The following is a 13,061-nucleotide window of genomic DNA, read 5'->3' as shown; positions in this document are numbered from 1 at the left end:
TATATTCTTATTAACAATTTAAGGATTATGGTTATGATATCAAAATAAATTACCCGTATATCATGTATTTATTACCTGGATAATCCCGAAATTAGTGTTAAATGAATGATAAAATTACTAAGATTGGATAACAACATAGTGGATCATGACTAGACTAATTAATTTCTAGACAAAAATCCAGCTATAACTTTTTTCCTTCTTACAGAGCATTATTAAACTAAATCAGTTAATTACAATTATCCGATTCTTCTTTCTTGTTATATCCATCCTGACATAAATTTTATTCAGACGAAAAAAGTTAAGAAAAGAAAAAAAAAAGCCCTTGTCGAATGGTCAAAAACAAAAGAAAGAAGGACGAGTGTATAGCCAGGTCATTCCTAAGTACACGGTTGGTCTAGTATTTCATACAAATCCTTAATTTCTATTTTTGACAATTGTTTCCTTGTTGATTTCTATATAAATGTACATCCACATTTTTTCACATTCACTGCCCTCTTTGCTTCCTCTTTCTTCTTCTCCTCCTAGTATAATCATCATCTAGTTTTTATCTCCTTTTTCCTCCTCTGTTTTCCTTTTTTTGTTCCTTTTTATTTGAGGGAATTCTTTTGCAGGAGAGCCAACGTTTACAATGCCGGCTATAATAATTGCCAACAAGAATGGAGATTATCCGGAGTATGATGGCAAGATTACAGTTACTGTCATCATTTGTGTGATCATCGCTGCTTGTGGTGGCCTTATGTTTGGCTATGATATTGGTGTTTCAGGTTTTTCTCTAATCTTTTCTAGTTTTGTATTTTGGTTACTGGACTTCGACAGGTTTGAACTGTCACGTGACCTCGCAGTTCTGGGGACAACTCTGATGAAAAACTATTTCGTTTTTTCTTGAATTACAGGCGGAGTTACAGCCATGGATGACTTCTTGGAAAAATTCTTTCCTAGTGTGTATGAAAGAAAGAAGCATGCTTTGGAAAATAACTATTGTAAATATGATAACCAGTATTTGCAATTGTTCACTTCTTCCTTGTATATTGCGGCTCTTATAGCCAGCTTTTTCGCTTCAAAAACCTGTACAAAGTTTGGCAGGAAGCCCACCATGCAGTTGGCGTCCATTTTCTTTATTGTAGGGGTTGTTTTAAGTGCCCTTGGAGTCAATATCGAAATGGTGATCGTTGGAAGGGTTCTTCTCGGCTTTGGTGTTGGTTTTGCCAATCAGGTAAGAATTGCAAACCTTAATGGCATCCATCCCCATTTTCTTTTTCCATTTTGCGGTTTGGGGAACGAATCATGAGATCAAATCCATTATACTTAGTGTTAATTAAATAATTGTCGGGTTCATGACTCACAGCTCCTGAATACGACTCCATGTGCCACTTAGCTAGAGCTCAGTCATATGAGTCCATTATTTTAAAAAGACCTGAAATTACTTTTAAGGCGTACTGAGAAATTTTTATTTATTTTACAGGCAGTGCCACTGTTTCTATCAGAGCTAGCACCCGTCAAGATGCGTGGTGCCCTTAACATTTCGTTCCAACTCTTTGTAACAATTGGGATCTTGATTGCCAATCTTGTTAACTACTACACAGGCAAAATTCACCCACATGGATATAAAATTTCCCTTGGACTTGCTGGTGTACCAGCTTTAATGCTAGGCTTAGGTTCTTTACTTATTGTTGAGACTCCAACAAGTCTCGTGGAGCGCAATAGAATAGAGGAAGGTAGAGCAGTGCTTAAGAAGATCAGAGGCGTAGACAATGTTGATCTTGAGTTTGATTCGATTGTCCATGCCTGCGAGATGGCTAGGCAAGTGACCGATCCATATCGCAAACTCATGAAAAGACCAAGCAGGCCACCACTAGTCATTGCCATCTTGTTACAGATTTTCCAGCAATTCACTGGAATTAATGCCATTATGTTCTATGCACCTGTTCTCTTTCAAACTGTAGGATTTGGAAATGATGCCTCTCTGCTTTCATCTGTCGTGACTGGGCTCGTCAATGTTCTTAGCACCGTAGTTTCAATTGTCGTTGTGGATAGGGCTGGAAGAAGGATCCTACTTCTTGAATCTTGTGTACAAATGCTTATTACTCAGGTTACAAATCTGTCTCTATATCTAAAATATTCATTTCATGTTATATTCTTTCAGGCATTGATAGGTGTAACAAGCCACCACAACACTTCCGATAATAGTTTTATTGCTGTAATGAATCATTACACCAATTGTTTTCCTTATTCTTTAACAAATGCTCAAATAATCATATAGTTATCTCTGTTCAGACTATCATCGGAGCTCTCCTGCTGAAAGATTTAAAACCCACCGGCGAACTACCAAGTTCAGAAGCAATGGTAGTGGTGGTCATGGTTTGTATATATGTAGCTGGCTTTGCGTGGTCATGGGGACCTCTCGGTTGGTTAATTCCGAGTGAAACTTTCCCACTTGAGACAAGAACAGCAGGGTACTCTTTCGCTGTCAGCTCCAATATGCTGTGCACATTTATCATCGCACAAGCTTTCTTGTCCATGCTGTGCTCAATGCAAGCAGGGATTTTCTTCTTCTTCGCTGCTTGGATTGTAGTGATGATGTTGTTCGCTTACTTTTTCATCCCGGAAACAAAGGGAGTGCCTGTTGACGTCATGGTTGAGAGAGTGTGGAAGCAGCATTGGTTCTGGAAGAGATTCTTTGATGGTGAAGAAAAGGAAGTCGAGCAAAAACCTAAAATGATTCATCCACAGCTGACATGAACAAATTGAGACGAAACAATAGGATAATTTGTCTTTCTTGGGTTAATTTTATGTTGTTTATGTTCATTCTTGAAGCATTCTTCAAAAATCAAAAATGAAAAACACGTACCAATCGTTTTAACTTTGAATTTTCAACCTGTGGAATTCATTCATTCATAGTGATTCGTCAAGCGTACATGTAACAGTAACCGTTTGTACATGTCAAACTATAGACAAAAGCTCACTTTGGCTTCTCAGCTTGTTGCATTATTAGCTTACTTTTTGGTGAAATATGATGGATAGTTGTTACAGTCAGAGGGTAAAAATTTTACAAGAGTGTCGGTGCTTAAAATATTGATTCTTACTTAGACTTTGTGTATACATCACAATTAATAAATAGAAGAGTAACAAGTATGCATGAGACTTTAATATTAGATTATTGGAATATACTTTATTATCTAATATTAATAAATATATTTCAATTATCTATTGATTTTGTATATAGGTAAAGACATACAACAAGTCTAAATAAAAATTTTTTAATATAAAAAATCTACTCAAATTAAGAATTAAGTGTTTGTCCTTTTATATTGAATAAAAATTCTTAGTTAAACTTAGTATATATTTATAAATCAAACTCATAAATAATTTACATATTTATTTTAAATGATATAACATGTGATAATTATTCAATAAATATAAAACATACATTTACATGTATCACTCCACTAAGCTCACAACTCATCAATGATAAGTTCAAATAAACTCATCAGTTAAATTAATAATAAAAATAAATAATTCATCTATTTCATCATTAACAAGAAAATAGAAAACTCATAAAACAGATCATGTTTTAGTCATTCCTTCGATCATCTTCCACTCTAGGCCAACCATGTTTCTTCCTCCTCCATTTCAACAATAATATTCCAGTAATAAAAAAATAAAAATAAAAATTGTTTATTAAATTTCCACAGAAAACAATCAAAATCACACCAAAAAGAAAAAGAATATTCTTATCTTCTTCAACTCAACCAAGAAAAGGAATATAGAGAAAGAGGACTGTTCCATTTTCATATCTGCTGCTTTTGAAAGTTTCAAGCTTTAATTTCTTCGGAGTTGACATGTATGATGTATGTATACGCATTAAGACTAATGCCAAAATCAAGAAGACCATTTTCTTTAACGGTTGACAGAACTATTAAGCATCTAGCGATGACTGTTTGCACCAAGATTCTAAATATAATTATTGTAGCAATCTTAATCTCAAAACATGTAATGATGTATCATATGTATGACACCAACAACATACTAACTGACCCACAAATTAAAATTTCAACAAAAATGACCGATCAAAGACGATCTGCAGTCCTATACTTTAGCATAGTTGAACAGAAAAATAATGAAAAGAGGCATTGCCAAAGCAAGGCTGCCAAAAGGGCTGTTCAAAAGCTTAAAAGAGACGGCACCATTAGGGGAAGGGCCTGGAACTTTTGCAGCCGGGACTGGAGGTGAGGTGGCTGCAGAACTAGAAGTAGGCGTAGAAGTAGAAGCAGAAGCAGAAGCAGAAGCAGAAGGAGTTGGTGACAATTCTTCATCACTGCGAGGTACATTAATGTCGACCTTCTGACCACCTTGGCAATGGCCGGGAACACCGCAGAAGAAATAATGGTGGCCACGATTTTTGATGGTGATTGAGTCATTACCTGTAGTATAAGTGGCTAATGGAGCTGATGCATTGCAGGCCTTGTACATGGCGTGTGTTACTCGCATAACGTTGTGGAATTGAGAATTATACTTGAAAACTAATCATAAATAAACCAGGAAAAAACAAATTCATGGATATATATACAGAAAGATTAATCTCAATCTACTAAATGAGTTTGCAAGTAACAATTAGGAAAAAGAGGGACATGAATGTTATATAATACACGTTTTTAGTTTTAAATTTTTTTTATTTAGTCGAATGATTTTGGGTAATCTTTATATACACACTAATTTTATTCACATATAAATTCAGGATGCGTTTTCTTTTTAGAATTTAAATAATTCTACTTTAATCTTTTAAGTACAAGAACCAATCTTAAATAAACAACATTGTCCTATATGAAATAAGAATTCTGAAGAAAGACGACAAATTTATATATATGTTAGACCAATATCAAGAAGTTTCTTTCCAAGTTTCCTGTTTATATATAAATGATTCCCACTTCGAACCAGTCAAAAACATTAATGTTTTCTTTTCTCCTATAGGATGATGGAATTGGCGATGGGACATTGGGATATGATGTGAGCGTGACACTTAACCTACGTCCCTCCCGACATCTATCGAATGTCTCAAAAGAACGAGACCTTTTACCGACAGTAAAATGCTACAATGTTTGTGGGGTTGTGTCTGGGCCTTTTGCACTGCCCAAGTTAATCATCACCTGCGCACTTGTTTAAGCATGCGAATCCAAGTAGAGCATGTTTCCCATTACTCTCATCATCATAAGAGAAGAGCCATGTAGGGTTCTTGATCATTATATAAATTGCTTAAGACACTTGGAAGGTTATATGTCTTCCGCATGTGTCGCATAATTATAAATATTCCATCCACGCTGTCTCCTACCTAAGTTTTACCAGATGACATGGCACTGAACTGGGTAATTACCTATGTTTCTATCGTCAAAGAGAAGAGACTCATAAGCTAGTGATCCAACGCCCGTCTTGTCAAGTAAAGCCATAATTACTAAAAAAATTAACTTAGAGAAGATATGTGCATGATGCAAAATCTCAGTCACAAGAGTTCTTTTTAAATATTTATTTTTCATATATTATATATTCAATCATTAGATGTATATTAAGTATAAATATAAAATTTAACACCCATCAGCTTTTTATTATTTAAATATAAACCATTTAATGCAAGGACTATAAACTCAAATGAAATTTAGAACATCAAATGGAAGGTGAAGTGCTCAGTTTTAGTTGATCAACAAACCCTATCGGATCAAAACAAAAAAAAAAAAAACAAGGAATTCCAACTCCATAACAATTGCAATGATTCAAGGGAGAGTCAAGAATGTGAAGATTGCAAGAAAAACTCAAAAGCAAGAAACTTAAATAGTGAAAAAAGATTTAAAAGAAAAAATAAATAGGATTAAAATTTGTGTTTCTTACCAATAACGTCGCCAACTTTGAAGGTCTTAGTAGCAGCCCATTGTTTATAATCAAGATTGCCGATGGAGGTCCAACCACCAGCATCTCCAACCTTGTATACAGTTCCATTTATAGCCTGAAACAACGCCATTACTGTTAGCAGAGCCACGGCTATCTTGACCAAGGCCATGGCTAGCTAGTGCGAGCTTCTTTGATGATCGTTTATGGGGTCTGTTTTGCGTTGCAGAGTAGAGAGGTTTGGGAAGTGGAGAGGTTTTTTCGTGCTTGAAGCGTTTATATATCTTTGGATTTTATATGGGGTTTGGTACTTGTTGGGACATCGTAATTTAATTGTTTTCTTTCAATTAATGAGGCTTTGGGTCCCTTCCTTTTTGTTATCTCCAATTCAGGGGTCCATTTTAATCAAATTGATGAAAGTTCACAATAGTGCTATTTTATTTAATTATTACTGTTATTATTATTCTCCTAAGAGCTCATATTTCTTGGAAATCTTCCAAGTACAGCAGCCAATCCTGAATGAATAAATGAAAATTTAACTAAGAAAAAAACATTATTATATGCATTAAATATCGATATAAATGAATCAACCATCAAGATCAAATATATGCAAAAGCGGTTTGTTTTTACTTCCAAGAGTGGTTTGTATATATATAGTGAAATAATTACTCATGACCAATGAATCTTAAAACTATAAAAAAAAAAAAAACAAAAAAAAACTGAAGAATATTGCATGCAGTAGTTTGGATTCCTTATTGAAAACTCAGGCTTAATCTTGATGGATTTCTTTGTAATATACACATATTTAAACAAGGATAAAGATGTTTTAGACAAAAGGAAAAATCAGTGACCATGAATGCTGCTAATCTGTTTCAAATTTTCTTCTCTTTTTCCTCAATTCAGTCTCCATCATGGTACTTGAGCAACTGATTCAAAGAGAATTCCTCTGAAATCTCATAGAATGTGTTAATTTCTAATTAACATCAATGAATTTGTAGGCAAATGTGGTAGCCTGTCCCATATACCTAGTCTTTGCTGCTTTAGTTTTAGGGTTCACTTGAAAGGAAAGAATGTTGGTGAATGCCAAGTAGAAGTGGCTGCCTGCCATGATTAACCTTTTCCCTTACATGTTTTATTTTATTGGTTAGTGCTGTAATAATCAACAATGGCCACCATCATTTTTCTCCTTCTTGTTGAGCAATCTTGTTGCTTTGTGTATTGGTGAAGTTGAAACTTGCATTGTACACAATTCCATAGCACGCTATATGCACATTTTCCCCATTACAGTACTCCATATTATATACCTCTTCTTTTTATACTTTTCAAGCAAAAATTAACAGCTGTTTGATAAATTAAAAAATATATTTATTTTTTTTAACATTGAACAGCAATTCCAAATAGCCTGTAACTATTTTATATGTTTTTATATTTTCAATTCACCATAGAATAGTTAATTCTCAAATTATTTTATTTTATTTTTGTGACAAATTTATGTTTATTCAACGTCTCCCTTTTACTTTTGATAATTTTTACAGTTGAGCAATTCTCTTTGGCAAGTGAATAAGAATAGTCAATTTGGTAGATATAATGTCAAGTGTTAGGTTGATGAATCAATATGAATTGGTTTTAAAAGCGACCGCTAAACTTGCTGAAGTATCTGTTAATTTCAATGCATCTCTGTATAATAATTTCTTATTAACAAACAGATTAATTAGAAAAGAAACTGTTCAATCTGGCCTGGCCTGGCCAATTAACATAAAAATTAGAGCTCAATACAGGTGAAAATCTAATTGTAATAATACTTGGATAAGTTGGAATCAGAGGATGCCCAGCCCTAGAGAAACAGAGATTTACTTAATTCCTTCAAAATCATATCGTAGACAACATGGTATTGGCAAAATAATATGTGACCTAATACCTATTCCATATCTTCTATATCTCTTTAGTACATCAATCTTCTTAAACTTTCTCTCAAATTTACAACTGGGTAACTGGATCAAATCCATTCTTATGCCCATTTTTTTTGGATGCCTTCTGCCCATTCATTTCAATTGCTCCATCCTCATAATCATCCATAAATCTCTTCCAGAACCAATGCTGCTTCCACACTCTCTCTGTCATCTCTTCAATCGGTACATTTTTGGTCTCCGGTAACAGGAAAAATACGAAAAATGACATGATAAGCACCCAACCAGAGAAGAACAAGAAGATACCGAACTTGAAATGGCAGAGCATGGAGAGGAAGGCTTGTGCTATAACAAAAGTGAAGAGCAAGTTGACACAAACGGTCACACTTTGGCCAGCTGAGCGAGTCTCCAATGGGAAAGTTTCACTTGGGATTAGCCATCCAAGAGGTCCCCAAGACCAAGCAAAGGCAGAAACAAAGCCGCAAACCATAACAACAACTATAATTGCGAATGCTTTTGAAAGGTCATCAGAGTGGTCCGTGACCTTGATCCCTAGTATTATTGCAATTATCACTTGCGAGATGAACATTTGGATGCCAGCTTCCAATAAGAGTACTCGACGGCCCAGTTTGTCCACCGAGTAGATGGATACAACAGTGGAAACAACATTGACAGCACCAGTTATAACAGCTGAATAGAGTGCAGCATCGCTGCCAAATCCTACTGTGTCGAATAGGACAGGAGCATAGAACATGATTGCATTGATCCCTGTGAACTGCTGGAAGATCTGTTGAAACCATTCAAAAATTTAGTCGTACAATCCAATTGCTAAGAACTGACTGATATAAAAATAGTGCCATTCTTTGGTAAATCAAGTTCTGTGCAATTGCAAAATATACTTTTAAATCACTGATGAGAAATACTGACCTGCAAGGCTACTGCAATAACCAGCTGGGGGCGGTTCCTTCGCTTCATGAGATTCCTGAAGGGATGTTTCACTGCTTTTGCTGCACGGCTTGCCTCAACAAGCTCCAAGAACTCTGGTTCAATCTTATCCGTGCCCCTAATCCTTCTCAGAACAGCTTTTCCTTCATCCAGGCGACCACGCTCAATGAGACTGTTTGGAGTTTCTGATACCAGGAGAGCCCCTACGGTCAAGAGAAGTGCAGGAATGCCAGCCAGTCCAAGTGATAGTCTCCAACCCCATCCATCTGTGATTCTTTATGCAAGAAAGGAAAAAATTAACAACGGTCAGCAACAAAATTCACAATTTAGCTGCATAGCCAGTAATCATAACCGTGCATCATTCCTCCAAGCAGACATATATTAGGAACTTACTGTGGCTTCAAAGATGGAAAAATTCATTTTGAGTGCTCTGCTTATTCATTAAGCAAGATTTCATACAAATTCTTCATGTGAAAATTCATGAAGTGGACTAATAATCGTCAGTGGTATTAAAAATCAGAATTAAATTTTGTGTATTCTGTCAACTCATTTCACCTATCAAACGATCCCCACTATTGACCGATTAAAGATTTTGGCTCTCACTTCTCATAATGCAAGTTTTAGTTTCCGGATAGGTTTGTGAGTTACATTTGAACATAGCTATTAAATTACAGGTGAATGCACTTAGTCCAACATATGACTCAAACAGCCTCGCAATTACGTAATGGATCTCTAGTGGCAAGAACTCATTTGTTTTTACTTTCTATGACCTGATGTAACTAGACCAACCCAGTTTCAAGCAGGCATCATCCTTTAATCATTTTTCCGTTCTAGTTAGTAGACCAAGGAAGTCAATTATTAGACTTTTCAAGTATTTTAAGCTGATAGATAACCTTTAATTCAACAACGGGGAAGGGACGGAGGGGAAGAAGTGTCAGAAAAAACGTAATGAAGTTGAACAAAAATTTGTTCATCATTTTCTAACTATTCCCAACCAAATGATCTCATCGAAGGGCATGTGTATCTTGAAACCGTGAAAACTATGTCAGCAGATGATATAATATCCTTGTTGATTTTTTTGTCTATGAAAAACTTTACTTAATTTTTCCTGCTTTGAAATCATGTCCAATTTCGGATTTAAAAAGGAAAAAAAACAAAAACAAAAAGAGACAAAAAAACAAGAAAAGAATTGAGGGAAAGAACTGGACTTACTTTGCAGTGCCGTAGTTGACAAGGCTAGCAAAAAGGATTCCAATGGTGACATTAAGCTGGAAGAGTATGTTTAGGCCTCCACGTATTCTTGTGGGTGCTATCTCCGATAGGAACAGGGGCACAGCCTGTTACACATTGAAATTATAATTATTAAACTAACCAAACATATTTCTTAATCCCTAACGAGCACATGCGTATGGTCTATAGACTTGAGGCTCACATTAAAAAAATGCTATTATAATAAAATAAGAGGATATTTGTTGTCTAAGTGAATCAGCTAAGATTGCAGAAGCAAAGTCAATGGTGGAGGTATCATTGAAACTCAAATAATAGCATGAACTTAGGCTATATAATTTAAGACAGATCTTTTAACAACCTTCACCAGCTAAAACAATGTATAATCTAAATCCTTTTTCCGTAATAATAAAGAAAGAAAGAAGGAAAACTTCACCAAATTAATTTTTAAATTAGAATAGGTATTACGTGGTGCTTCATGTTTACATCAGCTACAAGACTTCTCACACAGCCAGTTGGAATTTGAAGTCCAAGTAACGACAAAAAGTATAAGATGAAAATATTCAAAAATGCCCACTACACAAACAACGACTGGAAGATGCAACCGAATAGTTTGCAGCGTTAGCCACTCATTTCCCCATTATTCAGCCACAAAACTAAAAACTTTTCAAAGGAAAATGATTCTTATAAGCCAAAAGGAAGATACAAAGAAATTGGGCTTTGCCACTTTTCTGGATGAATCCAAGCTAAACATCTCTTTCATATGATGCTTTCTTAAATCAAGCAAGAAAAGAAAGAGGAGAGAGAAAAAAGGTATGTGTCACATGTAAAAACGTCAAAAAGCACAATTAAATAGAGGCCAGAAAGTTAGCATATAACTATCCTGAACTCTCCTGTATTTATCCAATGGTTGAAGTTGAAGCTACCACCTCAGTCAGTATTTTCGGGTCGGTGAAAAACTTTACGTGGCAAGAAGCCATCGAATGCGGAAAAGAATTTTATATTTTTTTTATTACGACAGAAAAGGGTATATAATTATGAAATGCTGGTAAAGAAATCTTCCAAATATACGGAAACACAACTAACATATGAAAATGTTCAAGAGTATAGCTTAACAAGCAACTTGGAAAGAGATAAAGGCGTTAGTTAAGGCAACACAATATTAACTATATTAAAGGGATAATTGATGTCGGTAAGTCAGCTTTAACATCAAACAACAGAACGGTATAACGTATATATGTTATATTTTTGCCTTCATTAGAAATTCCCAATGCATAAATTAAATAACCCAATTTTCATTTTCAACTATTGACTCTAAATATGGCAAGCGACAAATTAATAGGCATCATTTCCCATTTCTTTGTCAGCTGCATATGAGTCCAAGATTTATTTTTATCTCCTAAATGGATTCCTCACTGACTTCAAATTCGAGACTTTTCGACACTAAAAGCATTTCAGTATTAGTAATGGAAAGTTGAATGGTAGCGAAAAATTCTTTAACAAGACAAAAAAAATATTGGAAAAATTTGAAAGAAACAAACCTGGTTAGCAAAACCAACTCCACAACCCAGTAAAACCCTGCCAATGATGAGCATGGCAAGGTCTTGAGCAGCGGCGTTAAGAACGACGCCAACGATAAAGAAAAGGCCAGCAATCAACATGGTTGGCCTCCTGCCTAGCTTTCTAGTGGTGTAAGATGCAAAGAAAGTTGCAACTAAGCCAGCCAAGTAAAGCGACGATGTGAACAATTGCAATCCTTGATTGTCGTACTTGCAATAGTTACTATTGATCGTTGGATCATTGGTCTTGTAATACACAGTTGGGAAGAATTTTTTCAAGAAATCAGGCATAGATGTAACACCCCCTGCATCATATTTACATCAACAAACTTAATTAACATCATTAAATTAATCTTCATATAATTAATACATATTAAATTTGTTTTCTTTTTTCTGAACATTAATCAAATTAACTGATGGATTGACGAGAGAAAAAAACGTTATGGACAAACAACTTAATTTTGAAGCTTAAATTCTTAATAAAATTCACCCCAAATCCGTCGGTTACAGAGAGAGGGCAACTCTCGTTAACGGTCAGTGTATTTCCTAAAATATCCTTGTGTCGTATTTTAAGAGCAGGGGACAATATGGTAATTTTAACGGCAACTGAACCTCGGAACCACAATTTGGCGGGAGAGCAAGCGACCTTTTTCCTTCCGTGAAACTTGTTCATTAAAACCTTATCTTTTCTTTAAACTAAACTTCGATAAACATGAAAAACGACTAAGTAAAAATGACAAAAACGAAATGCAAAAAAAATGATCGATTACCTGAAACACCGACATCGTAACCAAACATGAGACCACCAGTAGCAGCCATTATGCAGGAAATGATGACGATCGGCGTTATCTTAGCCTCGAACTCAGCTCCTCCGGCCGACGCGGCCGAGAAACCTCCACCTGCCATGAATAATATCTATATATCTAACCCTTTTGAAACTGGTTGTATGTATAATTTAGAGAAGGAAAAAGAGGGAGAGACTAATGCAGCAGCTTGTGCATGTAAATGTGAAGAAGAAGAGGGGAGGAAGTGGATTAAGTTGCAATAAGGAGGCAGGTTTATATAGACGCGAAATGAGAGAAAGTGTTCTGTAGCGGATGAAATTAATTAGTGGGAGCCACATTAAGATCTATCCACGTGGCGATTTTGATCGCTACTGTTTTTAGTTACGACGGCTTGGCTAGCTAGTCAACCAACGACTCTTATATTTCTATCGCGTGCTGTTTTCTTTGATATAAGCCATAGGATTTTGATTTTGATTTTGTGACTTCATTTTTTCTTTCTGTAGAATTGGTTTTGGGTCTGAAAAGGAAATGATATTGTATAATTTTAAGTAGAGAAAAAGCGATGTGATGTTGCCACGTCGATAGTGTGAACCTAGATATGTGATTTTGAGGATTACAAAATGGTGGGCTTAATTCTTAATCAAGATTAACAGTAGCATTATTGAGAATAAACAAGTTGAATAAATGTGTGAATTGGTGTGTGAAGAATAATCAATATTGGAGGGTAGGGGGAAATACCCAAGTCGATCGATATACTAAAGAAG

General features: G+C 35.3%; 3 protein-coding genes across 3 annotated transcripts; 1 reads left to right on the top strand and 2 right to left on the bottom strand.

Annotated features, from left to right (window-relative positions):
• The first annotated feature begins 204 nt into the window (after positions 1–204).
• LOC8259101 (sugar transport protein 8) lies at positions 205–2,975 on the top strand. The gene is made up of 4 exons (XM_002517168.3): positions 205–764; positions 894–1,213; positions 1,463–2,089; positions 2,275–2,975. The coding sequence occupies exons 1-4, from the start codon at positions 629–631 to the stop codon at positions 2,737–2,739; spliced, it is 1,548 nt and encodes a 515-aa protein (XP_002517214.1). The 5' UTR covers positions 205–628; the 3' UTR covers positions 2,740–2,975.
• Positions 2,976–3,949: 974 nt separating this feature from the next.
• On the bottom strand, positions 3,950–6,910 carry LOC8259102 (mavicyanin). Its single transcript, XM_002517169.4, has 3 exons — positions 6,726–6,910; positions 5,878–6,389; positions 3,950–4,520 (listed from the first exon to the last, which is right to left on the bottom strand). Exons 2-3 carry the CDS (start codon positions 6,044–6,046, stop codon positions 4,087–4,089), a joined length of 603 nt encoding a protein of 200 aa, XP_002517215.1. The 5' UTR covers positions 6,047–6,389; positions 6,726–6,910; the 3' UTR covers positions 3,950–4,086.
• Positions 6,911–7,585: 675 nt separating this feature from the next.
• LOC8259103 (sugar transport protein 13) lies at positions 7,586–12,554 on the bottom strand. The gene is made up of 5 exons (XM_002517170.4): positions 12,283–12,554; positions 11,495–11,817; positions 9,939–10,063; positions 8,709–9,000; positions 7,586–8,568 (listed from the first exon to the last, which is right to left on the bottom strand). Exons 1-5 carry the CDS (start codon positions 12,416–12,418, stop codon positions 7,852–7,854), a joined length of 1,593 nt encoding a protein of 530 aa, XP_002517216.1. The 5' UTR covers positions 12,419–12,554; the 3' UTR covers positions 7,586–7,851.
• Positions 12,555–13,061: the final 507 nt, after the last annotated feature.

The sequence above is a fragment of the Ricinus communis genome, chromosome 9, assembly GCF_019578655.1.
Source record: "Ricinus communis isolate WT05 ecotype wild-type chromosome 9, ASM1957865v1, whole genome shotgun sequence".
In the NCBI taxonomy this organism is placed as follows: domain Eukaryota; kingdom Viridiplantae; phylum Streptophyta; class Magnoliopsida; order Malpighiales; family Euphorbiaceae; genus Ricinus; species Ricinus communis.
The sequence above is the reverse complement of the archived record's forward strand: the minus strand, read 5'-3'. Positions and strand labels throughout refer to the sequence as shown.